We start from the raw sequence: 17,083 nt of genomic DNA on the forward strand, positions 1-17,083 counted from the left end.
CCTAGACATTAGGTCCGGAGCTCAGAGTGATAATGGGACAAAGACCTGTGAACTTGTTTAACCCTGCCAGCAAGTCGGAGAAGTTGTCCCTGAGATGTCTGTCCTCAGATAACTGTTTACAAAGGAAGCTGTTCAGCTCTAGGGAAGTCCCCAGCTCCCCCAGGGCCTGGGACCTTGAATTTAGTTTCTCCCTATGACTGAATGGAGTCTGAAAAGGGAAATGTAATACTTAGAACAGAACAACCATCACTAGACCATATTACATTAGAGAATGTGTCTGATAAATGGGGTCCATACAAGGATCAAAATATCTCCCAAATACAAAATCGCTTTATTCCCATTTGAAAGGACAGGCTAAGTCTTGTCTATGGTTTCCTGTCAACCATTCAGTATGCTGCCTGGCAGTAAGCATTAAAAGAATAAAGGCATAACTGGAATCATTGTGTGTAAGCTCACCGCTTTTCATGACATAAAGGTAATTTTTACAACATTTCTTTTAAGCTATTTCGGGATAAGTAATAAAGAGAATTCTCTGTCCCAAGGAGTGACAACAATAAAAAACACTTCACAACTCAATAAATACGAAAAACAAATAAATAAAGGTGAACTGAATGTTTTGTCAGTAACACGGGGAGAATGACGGTTTCTCCTTCCAGGGAATCTCAGATTTGTTAATCATTCAACACTTGAGGTAAAGGCTAATGTTTGATCAGTGAACGATCCACACCCTCTGGTGTCACAAGTCAGCTCTAGATAGTGCTCAATTAGTCTTGTGAAAACCATGTACTCATTTAATTTTAGCCTATCTTTGGTCATTCAGCAGACATTTATCACGTATTTTTCTTCCCTGTGTCTCGCTTCTCCTCTTCTTCCCAGTGAAGAGCCCTCCCCCGACCCGTAGATTGGCAGGTCACAGGGGTGGGCTGGCGCCTGCGCACACTGGCTTGTCCTTGGGTGAGCATGAAGGCCTCCGTGCCTTGGTCAGTGGTGTGGCGTGCCCAGTCGAGTTCCGTTTGGCTAAGAAGCGTCCTGAAGCTGTGTGAACTGTGGCTGCTATTGGTGGGCTCAGGTTTGAACGCCAAACTTCCGCTTGAAGAGGATGTAGACTTTATCAATGAATATGTGGGTCTCCATAATCAGTTCCGAGGCACGGTCTTCCCCTCGGGGGTGAACCTGCGCTTCATGGTGAGGCCCGAAAGCTGTTTCGTAGGCCACGTCTCCAAAGCGTGGGGAAGCTCAGAGAGAATCTCATTTGAGTTTAAAAATACATCTTTTTAGAATATAGCCATGGCCTCTCTGATACGTGATCAGTTCCGTTGTTTTGCATAGAACCAATTGTGGGAAAAGTTGGGGTACTCCCCAGGGGTGCAAATTTTAAGGCACACCAACTTAGAAATTGTGTGGTTTTTTTTTTTCATTTTTTATTGGTTATCTTATTTATTTACATTTCAATGTTATCCCCCTTCCCAGTCTCCCCTCCACAAACTCTCTATCCCCTCCCTCCTCCCTCTGCCTCTGTGAGGGTGCTCCCCCACTCCTGCCTCAGTGTTTTAATGCAACTGTTTTTCAAACTTTAAGAATCAATATAATCTTATCAATGATCCTTGGATGTGAAGTAGTAAAAAGGGAGGCTCTTGGGATAATTCAAATATAAGATCAGATCCTATTTTATTTTCCACTGTAAATGTTTTCACACTAATTCTGCCAAAAAACAAAAACAAAACAAAACAAAAAACCTCGATTAAGTTTTGTTTGTTTTTTCATTTTCTTCCAGTTTTCCAGAGTTCTGTTTGTTTTTATGCCTACATTGAATTTTCGCTCCCAAGGGCTAGCTAGTTATGTAGCTGGTTGGGTATTACCAGGGTCCGAAGGCATTCAGTCTGGGAGATTTCATATAATCTATAATTTCTAAAGCCAAGGGCAGCAGGACTCTTAATTCCTGGTCAGAGGAATGAGACCTGACATATATCTGGCCTTGGGAGGAGATGTGACTCCAATTAATAATCTCATTAATTGGAGATTTCATAATTTCCATTAAAAAATGATTGTAAAAATCTAGCAAGTAAGTAACCCTTTCCTATTAGTCTGGTGAGCAATTCTAATTCACATTATAAGTTACATGAGACCTCCATCCCTAGAGATAATGTCTTTTCTGTCTTGAGGATTAGTTCCTTCACAAAAAGTTCTGAATTAAGACTTTAAAGGTATGATGTTTAAAAAAAAAAAATAAAACAAATGAAATCCGGCAGTTACTATTGTCAACACCAGTGGCGCATTCAGCAACCCCAACAATGTGTTAGTGTTGTGTTTTATGTCTTCACTTGGTTGGATATTTTCAGTCATTTGGTAAATTAATTATGAAATGGGATTTTGTTTTAATGTTAATTTTATAAAATTCTATTATATTTAAATTTTTATTTAATTACTGTGTATGTATGCACACATGCACAGGCGCATACACACGCACAGTGCAAGCCATGACAAGCATGTAGGTATCAGAGGACAACTCTCAGCGTCAATTCTGCCCTGCCCTGTGGACTCTGGGATGTAACTCAAGTGGGCAGGTGCCTTCAACTGCAGAGCCGTCTCTTAGAACCTGATGCTACTTTTTGAAATGCTGCTCCAATTGGCGATCTGTTTCTTGGTCACTTTCTCTGTCTTGTGTGGTCAGTATTTCCTCACTGTTGGGGTTCAGGAATCGCCACAGGAACCACATGAACAGTGATCTCATGCAAAAATTATTGAATGCACACCCTAATACTGGTCGGAACAGGGACATAGCTTAGAATGATCTGAACTATGACAATGGATATCTTTTTCTGTCTGCTTATAAAGTAAAAAAAAAAAAACAAAAACCGCAATGAGGTGCAGGACGTGCTGCCAAGTGGTCAACCCTGACTCAAGATATTTTAGACATAGCAGTTAATATTGACCTCTGATCCAATGGGTCCTCCATAAAGCTTTGTGGGATTTCCTTAAGATTAGAAAACCTCATACAGGACATTCGGAAGGTCAACATGTCCTTTCTCTGAGCCAAGTCACTTCTCTGTGTCAATGACTGGCAGGCCTGTGACAGCAACAATATGAAATAGCAGGCAGGCATGGAACAAAATGGCTACAGCTATTATTGGGGGGACGGGGGTGCTTCAGACCATAATGCTAATATAGTCCTGTTTGCCGAAGATATGTTTTTCCAGCCAGCCTGTATTTCCTTCTTGTCATTGTTCCACCAAGTCTGAATTGTCCTTCCTCTTAAAAATGAGTAAACGCAGTGGCTTCTGGCACAGCTTTGGTAAGCTTTTGTTTGTGATCTCTGAAATGCGCGTTTCAATAAAAAGAAGAATAGAAAACATCAGAGTTCACATCATATAATTTAAAATTTGAAAAGGATACATTTTAGGTTTAGCTTAAGGCTCTACCCTGCATTTACTTATTTTCTTTCTAAATTAAAGTTGGTGTGAGTGTTGTCTCAGTCTTTTCTTTCCTTCCCCCCCCCCCTTCCTTTCCCTCTTTCCAGTGCTTTCCTTTCTGCCCCTCACCAGGAAAGAGGAAAAGAGAAGAGAGTAAGAAGGGAGATAAGAGGGGAGATTAGAACTGTAAGAAGTGATGGCAGAGCAGGTGGGAAAGTGGAGAGAGAGGCAGGTGTGAAAGAGCAGAGTATCTATAGAAGCCTTCTCATTGGGTGGGTTGTCTGTCTGTTGATAGTAGACGTCTTAAACTTGAGGTCCCAAGCTGGCTCAGTGGCTAAGGGCACTTGCTGCTCTTGCAGAGGGCCTGGGTTCAGTCCCCGGCCCTGATAAACTTCTGTAACTCAAGTTCCAAGGGGCTGTAACTCTTGTGGCTTCTTTGAGCATCAGTCATCCAGATGGTCCATATATGTGCAAACACACATGCATGTCAAAAGTACATTTCTAAAAAAGTTTTAAGAAACTTCAATGAAATTTTCTCCTTTTCCTTCATGCATATGCTTTTGGTACTATATTAGAGAAACAGTAGCCAAATCCAATTTATGAAGTTCATCTTCTACGTTTTCTGGAAAAAAAATCATAATTCTAGGTCTTACAATTAGGTCTTTGATTGATTTATGATTACTTTTTTATATGGTATACGATAAAGGTCTAATTTTATTCTTTTGTGTGTGAATGTGCAGTTTTCCCAAGGCATGCTAGAAAGTATCGGGTTTTGTCAATTAAGTGGTCTTGGCAGTATGTGTAGAAACCACTTCCCAGTGTGTGTAGTAATTTATTTCTAAGCTCTTTCAGTCTTCCAAGCCTCTAAGTTTGTTTTCTTTCAGGACTTTATTGTTATTATAATTCTGTTCAATGGCCCTTAAGGGTCTGAATTGCTTTTGGTGGGGGTCACATTACTCTACAGAATACTTTGTGTAGTGAGGCATCTTAATATTAAGTCTCCCAGTCCCTGGCCATTGACATCAGCCTTTCAATTAGTGTCTTCTTCGATTTTCTTCAACAACATTCTGTGGTTTTTAAACCAGTTTGGATAAGGTTATTATCTTTTTAATGTTATCATGGTAGAATTATTTGCCTAATTTTTCTGTTTAGATTATTCATTGTGAATGTACAGAAACCTATGTAATTATGTATGCTAATTTTGAGACATCCTGTTTTACTCAAATCATTTCTAAGTTTCCCTGCACTTAAAATACGTCCTTTAATGGTTTGCTCTGTCAGGAAATAAATAATAAGTCCCAGATTTCTGTATCCAAGTTAACCTTCATATGTTATATGTATGTGTGTACATGTGTGCAGGTGTGTAGGTTTGTGTATTTTATTCATGTGTATAGAGAGAGACCAGAGCAGGCCATCCAGTATCTTCCTTTAATGCTCTCAGCATTATTCCTTTGAGACAGCAACTCTTAGTGAGCTCAGTTTATAATGCTATGCTGGCAGCCAGCAAGCCTCAGAGATCTTTCTGACTTTTCCCCGTCTGCCCCAACACTGGTTTCCTCTATTGATTTTGCCATTTCTTCTATTCACTAACCTAACAGGTTCCTAAAATATAGTCCCTAAACTCACAACATTGGAACTGCCAGTGAGCTTGTTAGAAATAAAAGTTTTCAGGCCCTCCCCGATTCTCCTGAATCCCAAATCCAAGTTTGGAGTCCAGTAGTCTAGCCTATATCTTAACATGAAGTCATACAGATGATTCTGAAATGTACTGAAGTTTAAGGCCCCTTGGTGTTCCTGTTTCCTCATGTTTGCCTCATGAATCTCTCCTTTCTCTATGCTGCAGTGTTGACTGGACGGCTCTTGTGCTAGCAACCCTAGCTTCTATAAGTTAATAACTACAAAGCTCCTGGCATGTCCAGAAGATATCAGTCATACAATACATTATTCACAGCAGTCTTCCCCCCTCTCTGGCTCTTAGAATCTTTGTGTCCACTCCCTAGCAATATTCCTGAGCCTTGGGAGTGAGTAGGAATGATACTGATGTCGTATTTAGTACTGAGCCACAGTGCTGTGTGCTCTGTGCTTTGACCAGTTATGAGTCTGTGTTAACAGCCAATCACACCTTTTAGGAGTGATGAAGGGTAAGAGTTGCCCAAGTCTCTAGGTGTACGGCTAACAGTTTAGTTAGCTTTCTGTCAATTTGTCAAAATTTAGAATCATTGAGGAAGGTGAACCTCAGCTGAGAAAATGCCTCTATGAGATTGACCTATAGGCAAATGTCTGGAGCATTTTCTTGATTAGTGACTGATATGGGGTGTGTCACCTCTGTGCAGGTGGTACCAAGTCATATAAGAAAGCAAACTGAGCAGGCCATGGGAATCAAGCCAGCAAGCAGCAGTCTTACATGGCCTCACTTCAGTTCTCCCTGCTCTTTCCTGCCTTGAGGCCCTCCCTTGACTTCCCTTTATGGTGGCCTTGAAGATGTAAGATTGAAATCAGCCATTTCTTTGCTTAGGTTGCTTTGGGCCATGGTCTTTGTCACAGCAATGTAAAGCATTCTAGCATAGCCAAGTTTACAGTACCAGACTTGAGTTGGTTATCCCCATAACATTCATGCCGTTATTATACCAGAGGCCATATCTTGTCCAACTGGTCATTATTGTAGTTTACAGGGTTCACAACTAGGTTAGGGCATTGATGGCTTCTCTTAACCAGCAGCCTACAGTGTACCTTGAGGCACTATAGAAGCTAGCCATCAAGAAGGAAGCTTCTAGACCAGTACTAGCTTTATTCATGTGTGATGAGTGAAAGTGTGGTGTATTCAGCAATAGGATCTTAGCATCAAGGCCTGGTGAGTAAGGAAGAGAACTAGCGATAGCCTGTAATGTGTGTGTGTGTGTGGTGGGGTCCCAGTTGTCGGATCAACAACTCAGTGTGGTGCCCTGTATCTGGCATAAGACTGTTTGATAATCTATGGCTTCAGGGTAGGAGCATTAACCTCAAACTTACTCTTTTATAAGCTTCCTAAATTTGTTCTCATGTTTCTGTTTCTGTATATGTATTATGTATATGTAATACTTTCTTACCTCAGGATGGTAAAACTAAATAAATTTATCAAATAATTTGAAAGAAGTTCTGTGGAAAATTGGCTAAAAGCTAAATAAGCACTTAAATAGATTAAATATTCCTAAAACTCTTATAAATGCAGAAATTGATCCAGATTTTTTTTTGAGGTTTGGTTAACTTTTCTCTCTCTCTCTCTCTCTCTCTCTCTCTCTCTCTCTCTCTCTCTCTCTCTCTCTATATGTGTGTGTGTGTGTGTGTGTGTGTGTGTGTTTGTCAAATCTAATTTAATAAGGCTTTAATAGAAAGTATTATGACCTGCAAGTCATTAGTTTGGGCTTTTCATCACATTAATTAAAGAATTTAAAACCAGAAAGCTTAAAGATAGTTTTATTATTGTTTGAAAAGAAAAATGACAGTTACAGGTAAGCTGAAAATCCCACACAGTGGCCAGGAGGGACCTTAGAGAAAAGTGTCATGCCTGTCATGCCTGCTAACTTATTCATGGGGCTACAAGTAACAGTGAGGGAACTCAGGGTGTCAGGAGTGTAGAGCTATGGGAAAAAATATGCACCAGGGATACATGATTAGAAATATATGAAGTAAATGAATCATATACATTTTAATTTGTAAAGGTATTTTTGTTTTGTGACTGTTTGAATACTTAACATGCATATACTATAATTGTGAGTGGCTACTAGGAAAATAACTTGAAAGGATATCTGTTTTTTTTTTTTTTAATGTTTAACATGTCTTCCTAAAAATAATTTCCAAAATCTTTTTTGTGAAATTTTATCTTAAAACTATGACAGGTTAAGTTTTAGATATCCATCCAAGATTGTCAACTTGAGCTCTCTGTAAAGTAAGGAATACTTGTAAATAGACAGACTGTATGAAAGGTATAAAAAACAAGAAGGGTATATGGTGTGGGAAACTCACTCTCAGCCCCAGAGACTCATTGTGCTTTGCACAAAAGGTAAGTAATAATTTTGTTCTAAAGTAAAAAGACTAATTACTACAGATGAGAAAGGAGATTTTAAGATAAGAATGTAATGAATATAGAAAGTTGTCAGAAAGCTTATGTGAAGAAGAATTTCATGTGTGCCATGAGTTAGAGTGTACTTGGATATATTTATTGATGTTTTATAAATGAATTTAGATGTCAAACGGTCTGGACACCAACTAGAGGGGGTGTGAGTGTCTGAGTATGAGTGTATGGATGCATGTGTGATGCTTATGTATGTATAGGTGCATTGTATGAGTGCATGATGCTTGTATGTGTATGTGTGATTGTTGTGTGGATATGTGTGTATATGTCGTGTGATGCTTGTGTGTCTGTATATCTGTGTGTGTACATATGTGTAGTGTGTGTGTGTGTGTGTGTGTGTGTGTGTCTGCCCAGAAGTGCATGCCCACACAAAGGGCAGAGGAAATTGTCCAGTGTACTCTCTGCTTTACCTTCAGGACCAGGTTGCTCCTTGATCTAGTGTCCTGTTTTCTCGGCTGGGGTGGCAGGCAGCAGGTCTTCACAACTTTCCTGTCTCTACCTCCTCAGTGCTGGGAATACATTAGGACCAATTATATATTGATTTCTACTTTTATATCTGAAACTAATATTTTATATATAATAAATGCTCAATAAATAGCTATTAGATGGATATTTTACTTTACTAGGCACAAAAGACAGAACATGAAAAGTGTGTATTCTGGTCAAACTGTATGTAAGCTTATTATATAATCCTGAAAAGGTTATATGAAATATATTAGAATAATTAGTTTAATCTTTCACTTGACTATTTCGATTACAGTCATACTAATAAACTTCTGTTTTAGGAAGCAGTCATCTTATTTTTGATAATTAGGACACAGGTTTGTTTGGTTTTTCCTACCAATACTGCTCAGGAAAAAAAAAACACATAAATAATACAAAGTTGGTCTAGTTCTCCCTAAGGGAGTAAATGCCAAGAAAATAAATTAGAGCATTAAAGTAACATTATTTTTAATTATTTTTGTTTTCTCTGCTTTTGCATTTGTTTCCTTTCAGACTTGGGACGTAGCTTTATCACGTACTGCCAGAGCATGGGGGAAAAAATGTATGTTTAGCCGTAATACTCATCTAGATAAACCCCATGAGTCCCATCCAGTATTTACTGAAATTGGCGAAAACATGTGGGTTGGTCCTGTAGAGGACTTTACTGTAAGCAGTGCCATCAGAAGTTGGCATGAGGAAAGGAAGAGCTACAGTTACTTAAATGACACTTGTATTGAGGACCAGGACTGTTCTCATTACATTCAGGTATCTGATTTGTACATTGTTATTAAATCAGTAGGCTTCTCAACTGTTTCACCTACTTTTCTGTTTCAAATTTACAAGCTTGAGTGATAAAATAATTCCCTCCACATGATAAAAATTTTAATCCTGTCTATGTCTTTAAAAGCCTACCACTCTATCCATTATGTGAAATATATAAGAAATAGCCATTGTGTGCATACTTCAAGACCAAGGAGGTTGCTTAGTGCACAGTATAGATGGAAGGAAGGCTTTTCTTTATTAGATATTTTCTTTATTTACATTTCAAATGTTATCCCCTTTCCTGATTTCCCCTCTGAATACCCTCCATCCCATCCCCCTTCCCCCTACTCACTAACCCACCCACTCCCACTTCCCTGTCCTGGCATTCCCCTACACTGGGGCATCGAGCCTTCACAGGACCAAGGGCCTCTCTTCTCATTGATGTCCCACAAGGCCATCCTCTGCTACAGATGCACCTGGAGCCATGAGTCCCACCATGTGTACTCTTTGGTTGGTGGTTTGGTCCCTGGGAGCTCTGAGGGTACTGGTTGGTTCATATTGCTGTTCCTCCTATGGGGCTGCAAGCCCCTTCAGCTCATTGGGTCCTTTCTGTAGCTTCTCCACTGGGGACCCTGTGCTCAGTCCAATGAATGGCTGTGAGCATCCACTGCTGTATTTGTCAGGGACTGGCAGATCCTCTCNNGAGACAGCNATAGCAGGCTTCTGTCAGCAAGCACTTGTTGGCATCCACAATAGTGTCTGGGTTTGGTNNCTGTATATGGGATGGATCNCCAGGTNGNNCAGTCTCTGGATGGTCATTCCTTCAGTCTCTGCTCCAAACTTTGTCTCTGTAACTCTTTCCATGGCTGTTTTGTTCCCTCTTCTAAGAAGGATCGAAGTATCCACACCTTGGTCTTCCTTCTTCTTGAGCTTCATGTGGTCTGTGAATTGTTTCTTGGGTATTCAGAACTTCTGGGCTAATATCCATTTATCAGTGAGTATATACCATGTGTGCTTTTTTGTGATTGGGTTACCTCACTCAGGATGATATTTTCTTATTGCATCCATTTGCCTAAGAATTCATTAATTCATTGTTTTTAATAGCTGAGTAGTACTTCATTGTATAAATGCACCACATTTTTTGTTTCCATTCCTCTGTTGAGGGACCTACAGAAGAATGCAAATTGATCCATTCTTAGCTCCTTGTACAAAGCTCAGGTCCAAGTGGATCAAGGGCCTCCACATAAAACCAGATACACTGAAACTAATAGAAGAGAAAGTGGGGAAGAACCTTGAGCACATGGGCACAGGGGAAAATTTCCTGAACAGAACACTAATAGCTTGTGCTCTAAGATCAAAAATTGACAAATGGAACCTCATAAAATTGCAAAGCTTCTGTAAGGCAAAGGACACTGTCCATAGGAGAAAACAGCAACCAACAGATTGGGAAAAGATCTTTATCAACCCTACATCCGATAGGGGGCTAATATCCAATATATACAAAGAACTCAAGAAGTTAGACTACAGAGAACCAAATAACCCTATTAAAAATGGGCTATCCTTAATTGAAGAATACCGAATGGCTGAGAAGCACCTGAAAAAATGTTCAACAACCTTATTCATCAGGGAAATGCAAATCAAAACAACCCTGAGATTCCACCTCACACCAGTCAGAATGACTAAGATCAAAAATTCAGGTTACAGCAGATGCTGGCGAGGATGTGGAGAAAGAGGAACACTCCTCCATTGCTGGTGGGATTGTAAGCTGGTATAACCACTCTGGAAATCAGTTTGGTGGTTCCTCAGAAAATTGATCATATTACTACCTGAGGACCCACCTATACCACTCCTGGGTATATATCCAGAAGATGTTCCAACATGTAATAAGGACACATGCTCCATTATGTTCATAGCAGCCTTATTTATAATAGCCAGGAGCTGAAAAGAACCCAAATGTCCCTTGACAGAGGAATGGAAGGAAGACTTTTAAAGAAAGAAACTTGCATCCCAACTCCCCACAGATCAGCAGGCAGACAATGGGGCTTACAGGCTGGCTTCTAGTGTTGTTTCCACAACTCCAGGGCTCCCCTCACCCTCCAGGAATTCCCAGCCATCATTCATTTTCCATACTTGCCTTTACCATTCCACACAGAACCATAAAGAACTCAAACTCCACCAAGAACAGGGCCCTTGCCTTTCTACCCACCCAGTCTCAAAACAACACAACCCTATTAGCTTTCTTCCGTGAACATTGATGTCAGAAATCAACGAGATTGGAATGAAGTTGAATTTATTGGAAATGTAACATGATTTTCTCAGTCACCTTATATTGTATTTCATATAAAACAATTTTGAAATTTCTTCATGGTTTTTAACTCTACTCTTTGCTTTCTAGCAAATGATTCTTCAAAGAGGATCAGTTGTTTATTTGTTTGTTTGTTTTCATCAGTTTCTCCTTCCTTCAGATAGGAAGGGGAACCCTCTTACTGTACCTTTCTCCCCTCCTGATAGGATGCTGCTTTCTGCCCTGTAATTCTAGCCACCAAGACATTCTTGTTCCCAATATTGGACCTGCTAGACTTTGCTTCCACTCTTACATTTTATTATTTTATTTTTTATTTTTGCAGTGGTAGGAGTTGGTCCCAGGGCTTCACATGTCACTAGACAAGTGGTCTACCCTCAGATTTTGTCACTGTTTTGGGGGTATTTTTGTTTGTTCTTTATTTTGTTGTTTTGGTTTTGTTTTGTTTTTTTCTTTGTTTGTTTGAAACAGAGTTTCTTTCTCTGTGTCGCCCTGGCTGTCCTGGAACTCTGCAGACCAGGCTGGCCTCGAACCCACAGAGATCTGTCTGCCTCTGTGCTGGGATTAAAGGTGTGTACCATCTGGCCAGATTTCTGTCTCTATTCTTTAATGTAGTACTATTATTTCTTTAAGAATGAAAAATTTAAAACAACTAAAGCTTGTTAAGAATTGAGTAGGAGATAGAAATGGCTCCCTTCCCCAGAGGTCATGAACCAAAAGAACTTTTTCATTACTTGATATTTTACTAATATTGATATCAAACAGAGAATTTCTGAAATGCCTCTCATTACTCTGGTACTTTTTTTTTAACCCCTCCAATTCAAGGTGGGTTTGTTTTATTAATAATTACTTAATTTGGCTATATGTAGCAGATCTCTTCTTGGTCTTTATTTTATTTTAAATTTAATTTTTTTAATTTACTCACTTTACATCCTGTGCATTGCCCCCCTTCCAGTCACCCTTCCCACAGTCCTCTCCCCTCCCACTCCCCCTCGACTGAGTGTGTGTGCAGCTGGATCTTCTTGGTCTTATTTAATGAAAAGCTCATACTTTACTTCATTTTGTGACCCAGCTTCCTCTACAAAAGGAAAGGGAGTCACTGATGATGGTTACCTTCACATCTTGCTTGGTTCTGCCTGTGGCCCCGTTGTTCCATTTTCTCCCTTCTACTAGAAACTTCCATGTTTACAAAGCTCTTCCTCCTCTCTCTCTCTCTCTCTCTCTCTCTCTCTCTCTCTCTAATTTTCCTTCCTCGTGCCAAAGACCTAAAACTTTCCAGTCTAATCAGGTATCGTCAAATTGCCTTATCAGATAAGACTTCACTGGTTTATAGCCCTGTCCTGGATCAGTGATCTTCAGCAGTTCCCCATAATACGATACTATGACAATATTTACATTAATATAGTTCTGGAAATGCTCCCTGAATTCACAACAGTGCCCTACCTGTGTCTAAATACAATTTTTGATAGTCTTTGAATTTAAAGTTTCTGTATGAATGGAACATAGTATTTACAGCGTAAGTACTTCTAAATAAACCTTACATTTCCTTTGACATGTTTATTTCAGCTTGTGTGGGACAGTTCCTACAAAGTTGGTTGTGCTGTTACTTCGTGTGCAAGGGCTGGAGCTTTCATGCACGCAGCACTTTTCATATGCAATTATGCACCAGGGTGAGTGGTCTTAAAGGAATAAAAATTAAATGAGATATGAAAATAAAATGAAAATACTTCAGCTTTAAGTTTTCCTAACCTGTAATGTTTTTGAAGCCTTTACTAACCATGAAATATTTAAATATACAATGTTAATAAAAGACTTCATAATGAAATATTTTAAATTTCATATAAAGTAAATCATACCTTCAATTGGCTTTACTTATAAACTCTTTAATGGCTATCACTTATAGAAAGGAAGCTTAGCAGTTATATAACTAAAAGAGCTGTTGTCAGGTTCCTGTTATTTTTCCAAATGGTATGTTCTCATATCACTAATAAAAGTTTTAAAGCTCAAGCTTGTGGAGTAAGAAATGGTTTAGGCTTCCATTGGCCTTGTAACATGAAGTACCTTGAACTGAATACAAGGTAGTTGTTTGAGCTAATATGAGTCCTACAAGGATCCATTAACATGAGAGCCAGATGAGCAACCCACTGGACCTTAAGTTATTCCCCTTCCTCCTCACGTGACTGTTTTCTTTCCACATGAGCACCTGGTGCTTATGGCACATGACTCTGAAATATTCTCTTGGGAAGTCTTAAGTTGTAAAAAACTATTAGTAACAGGGCTATAGTTTCCAAATAGGAGACTCTCTTAACTCTACGTCTTAAGTAGAAACAAAGACTTGACTACCTTGGATCAAAGAGTATTCTTTGGAACTAAACCAGGAAAGGGAAAGAGAAAAAAAGAAGGAAAGAAAAACAGAAAAGAGGGAAGGATGGTGGAGAGATAAACCTCATTGTTTACTGGTTGTTTTCCCCTAGATAAAGAAAATAAATTATTTTCTTAACTAAATCATCTCCTTAAAATAATTAAACATGGGCAGGATCCCAGGTGGGAATTCCCACCCCCCTCACACACACACAATAAAGTCTGTCAACGTTTGAAAAAAAAAAAGTTAAGCATGGAGACAACATTGTTTAATTAACATAAATTAATAGCATCATTAACATAAATCTAAATAACATTCTATAACACAAAACCTGACTCTTTTCTTACTTCCTGCTTATTTTCTAGAGGAACCCTGACAAGGAGGCCTTATCAAGCAGGGCAATTTTGTACTCGGTGTGGCCCTGGAGACAAATGCACAGACTTCCTATGCAGTAAGATAAAATAAATCCATAAGATGTAAGACTGGGAGAAACTGGAGTGGTTGATACTCCTATTATTGTGCTGTTAATATTGCCTCCAACTCAGATGCTCTCACTATACTATCAAAGCAGTGTCGTCACCTGTTCCAAACTGCAGTGCCTTCTCCGCTTTCCTTGGCCCTATTGTTCTCCCTTTAAAAAAGAAAAAAATAATCTCAAACTAAGGAAAGAGTTATTCTTTGGAAGAACTTCACGGGTAACTTTTTAAATAGTTGTCAGTTTCACAATCACTTCCTTAAAGAAAAGAATATTTCAAAGTATCCACAAAAGGAAAAAAATAGTAAAGTAACACATTTAAGAAATATTTTTTTATTGTTCTCTGTCCCCTGGGGTGTCAAAAGCCAGATTTGACACCTCAGGGTTAACTAGGCAGGCAGTAAAGGGAGTTAGCAATTGGGGTCATGGAGATAGCAACCAACAGGTGTGGGGTGGGGGAATGACAGCGCCAGGTGATTTGCAGAGTCAGTACTGCTGACAGAACAAAACATAATTATCTGGGGCTGACAAGAATGCCCAGCAAGAATCTCTGAACTTTTTAAACGTTTAAGTGTACATACACATAGACAGACAGACATATATACATATATACATTTGGTGGATGGGGAAGAGGCCCATCAGCCACACTTTATTTCTCCTCTCTGCCCTTGTATACCTTCTTAGACAAAAAAGTTTTCTTTTAAAATTGCTTCATAGATAAAACTCTACACAAAAGGGGAGTGACAGAAGAATGTTGATATTGTTTCTAAGATCATTATAAGTTCAAAGCAACTGTTTCACATGGCCTTGTTTTATCATGGCACAAACCTGTGGCCTCATCCTTGGACCTGATCTAAAATGAATGTTTTTCCTTGATCACAAATCTGTCCCAAGTCTGTTTCTCTTCTTAGTGAAATTTATGGAAGCTCATTGTATTTCTTATGATGCAGCCTTTACTTATTGTCCTATGAGGAGGGGGCACATTCTATTCTTGATTCTAACTTCTTATATTTTTCTGGCAAAACAACTAAAATTGTATCCTTAAACTTTCCTCCTAAAATTATTTGAATCAAATCAGGAATGCTATAATTAATTCATCTAGCATTAATTCATGAAAGTTCATCTTCATGTTGAACAGGAAATCTGCCCAATAGAGTGGGCTGATGCCCAGAAACCGTTAGGCTGTGTAATTGTGTCAGGAAAGGCACATCAGCAGTGAGAAGGAATCCTGGGATAACAGCTCCCGGGCTGTGCCTCTCCAAAGTGCATCCATCACAGCTGTGCAGAAGATGGGCCATCTCCAGGAAACTCGCTCGCTTGCCCTTCCTGGTGGCTTCTGTCCCTGGGGAGGTAAGCCCTAAAGTACTCAGAGAAAAAAAATTAGAGAGTATGTCTGATTAATTTTTCTTCTACTTCCTCCAATTATAAGAACCCAAAACTATAACTGCAGCTGGAATATAAACAGTAAACATCATGAACAATAAAATCAGAGTATATTTTAATTTTGTGCAAAACAAAAAAAATATTTAAAAAAAAACTAACTTAAAACTGCTAGTGGAAAGTTTCAGTGTAACAACACTTTGTGTTGAATGTGCACTAATGTTGCAGTCCTTCAGTTCTCCTGAATTAAGAGTCAGTATGTCTGCTAACTACGGTATACTCAGACCATATATAAGGAAAAGGGTGACTCGGGGATTTATGCTTAAGTCTTCTATTTTTTTTCTATTTCCTTTTATATGCTTTTCTTTGGATTTTTTTTTTTTTTTGAGACAGGGTTTCTCTGTGTAGCCTTGGCTGTCCTGGAACTCCCTCTGTAGACCAGGCTGGCCTTGAACTCAGAAATTTGCCTGCCTCTGCCTCCCAACTGCTGGGATCAAAGGCATATGCTTCTATGGAATTTTTAAAAATTTTTTCTAATCTGTTCAACTCATCTACAATGACTGATTCTTCTCTGCATTAAAAGTCTCAGTAGCTCTTTCAGTAATAACTACATGGATAGTTAATCTTTCATTCTACTTGGATTCTGTAGTTGACTCCTTCAGTTAGGATAGAGAACCTTACTTTCCCTCCCATCCCAGAGTTGGCTTACATTATCCACAAATACCTTGAAAATACCATCACTGAAGTGGTTTTTAACTATAGTTAAAATGACTGAAGAGCTGATAACCCATGTACAGAGTTTATTATATCTGCACAGCTCATCTATTGTGTCTGCATCTTCTTGGCTCTTCATTAGATCCAGGTTAGAATTTCCAAACTGGTTTCTTCTGTGGACTGTTATTCTGAGGCTCAATTTTTGTCTTTAGAATGCTCTTCAGATCTATCACCAAAGTACAGGCCTAGTCAATCAAAGACCCATCGGAAAATCTTTATACATTAGCTCAGTTCTTAATATCTTTAACATTCTATTTGGTATTAGATCCATATGAAATTTATATGCCAAAAAGTCACAAACAGTTGAGGTGGTTTTTTATTTTATTGCTTTTATTTTGTTTGTATGTTTATCACAGTCTCTCCCAATATGGCTTAGATGTCCAATTTCCAAGGACTGGTCTTTGCCTCTACATCCACCAAAATTTATAAACTTTCTTCCTGTCTTCTTCCAAGTACATACCTCTTTGAAGTCTATCTAGTATCTTCCAGTTATAAAATCCTCATTTATGCTTGAATTATGTTCAGGGCCAAAGCAGCAAGCAAATAGATCTGCTCAAAAAGAAAGCAGAGGACTCTGGCCTAATGCTTGAAGCTAGAAGTCAGTCTGGTGAAGCAAAGCCCCCTCCTCCAAGGATTGGCTTGAGTTTCTTTTTGCTGACTACTCCCGTTGCCCCTCTGATGCTCCCACGCTGTTTGGGAAATAACTGAATGGAGAAAACTGTTGCAGTAAATTTCCTCCCAAATAATGCCCCAGCCATGAAAACACAACACAGTTAATATGAATATATGCTGTGTGCCTAGATTGGATAGATCTACCGCTACACTATCATTTTCCACAGCTTATGAGACCCCTTAGAACTTGCGATTTCTCTAGGCCTTGTGCTTCTGCTCCACTTTTCTTCTTCCTCCTCCTCCTCTGCATCCTCTCCCTCTTCCATTTTCTTCTTCTTCTTCTTCTTCTTCTTCTTCTTCTTCTTCTTCTTCTTCTTCTTCTTCTTCTTCTTCTTCTTCTTCTTCTTCTTCT

The 17,083-nt window shown here is 39.1% G+C and overlaps 1 protein-coding gene across 1 annotated transcript in view; it reads left to right on the forward strand.

The window, feature by feature from the left end:
* Positions 1–960: 960 nt before the first annotated feature.
* Glipr1l2 (GLIPR1 like 2) overlaps positions 961–17,083 on the forward strand; it is a 21,641-nt gene continuing 5,518 nt past the window's right edge. The window contains exons 1-4 of the mRNA XM_021205853.1: positions 961–1,185; positions 8,518–8,769; positions 12,635–12,738; positions 13,796–13,881. Of these exons, the coding sequence (XP_021061512.1) occupies positions 961–1,185; positions 8,518–8,769; positions 12,635–12,738; positions 13,796–13,881 (667 nt within the window). The remainder of the gene's footprint in view (positions 1,186–8,517; positions 8,770–12,634; positions 12,739–13,795; positions 13,882–17,083) is intronic.

Source organism: Mus pahari, chromosome 9, assembly GCF_900095145.1.
Source record: "Mus pahari chromosome 9, PAHARI_EIJ_v1.1, whole genome shotgun sequence".
In the NCBI taxonomy this organism is placed as follows: Eukaryota; Metazoa; Chordata; class Mammalia; order Rodentia; family Muridae; genus Mus; species Mus pahari.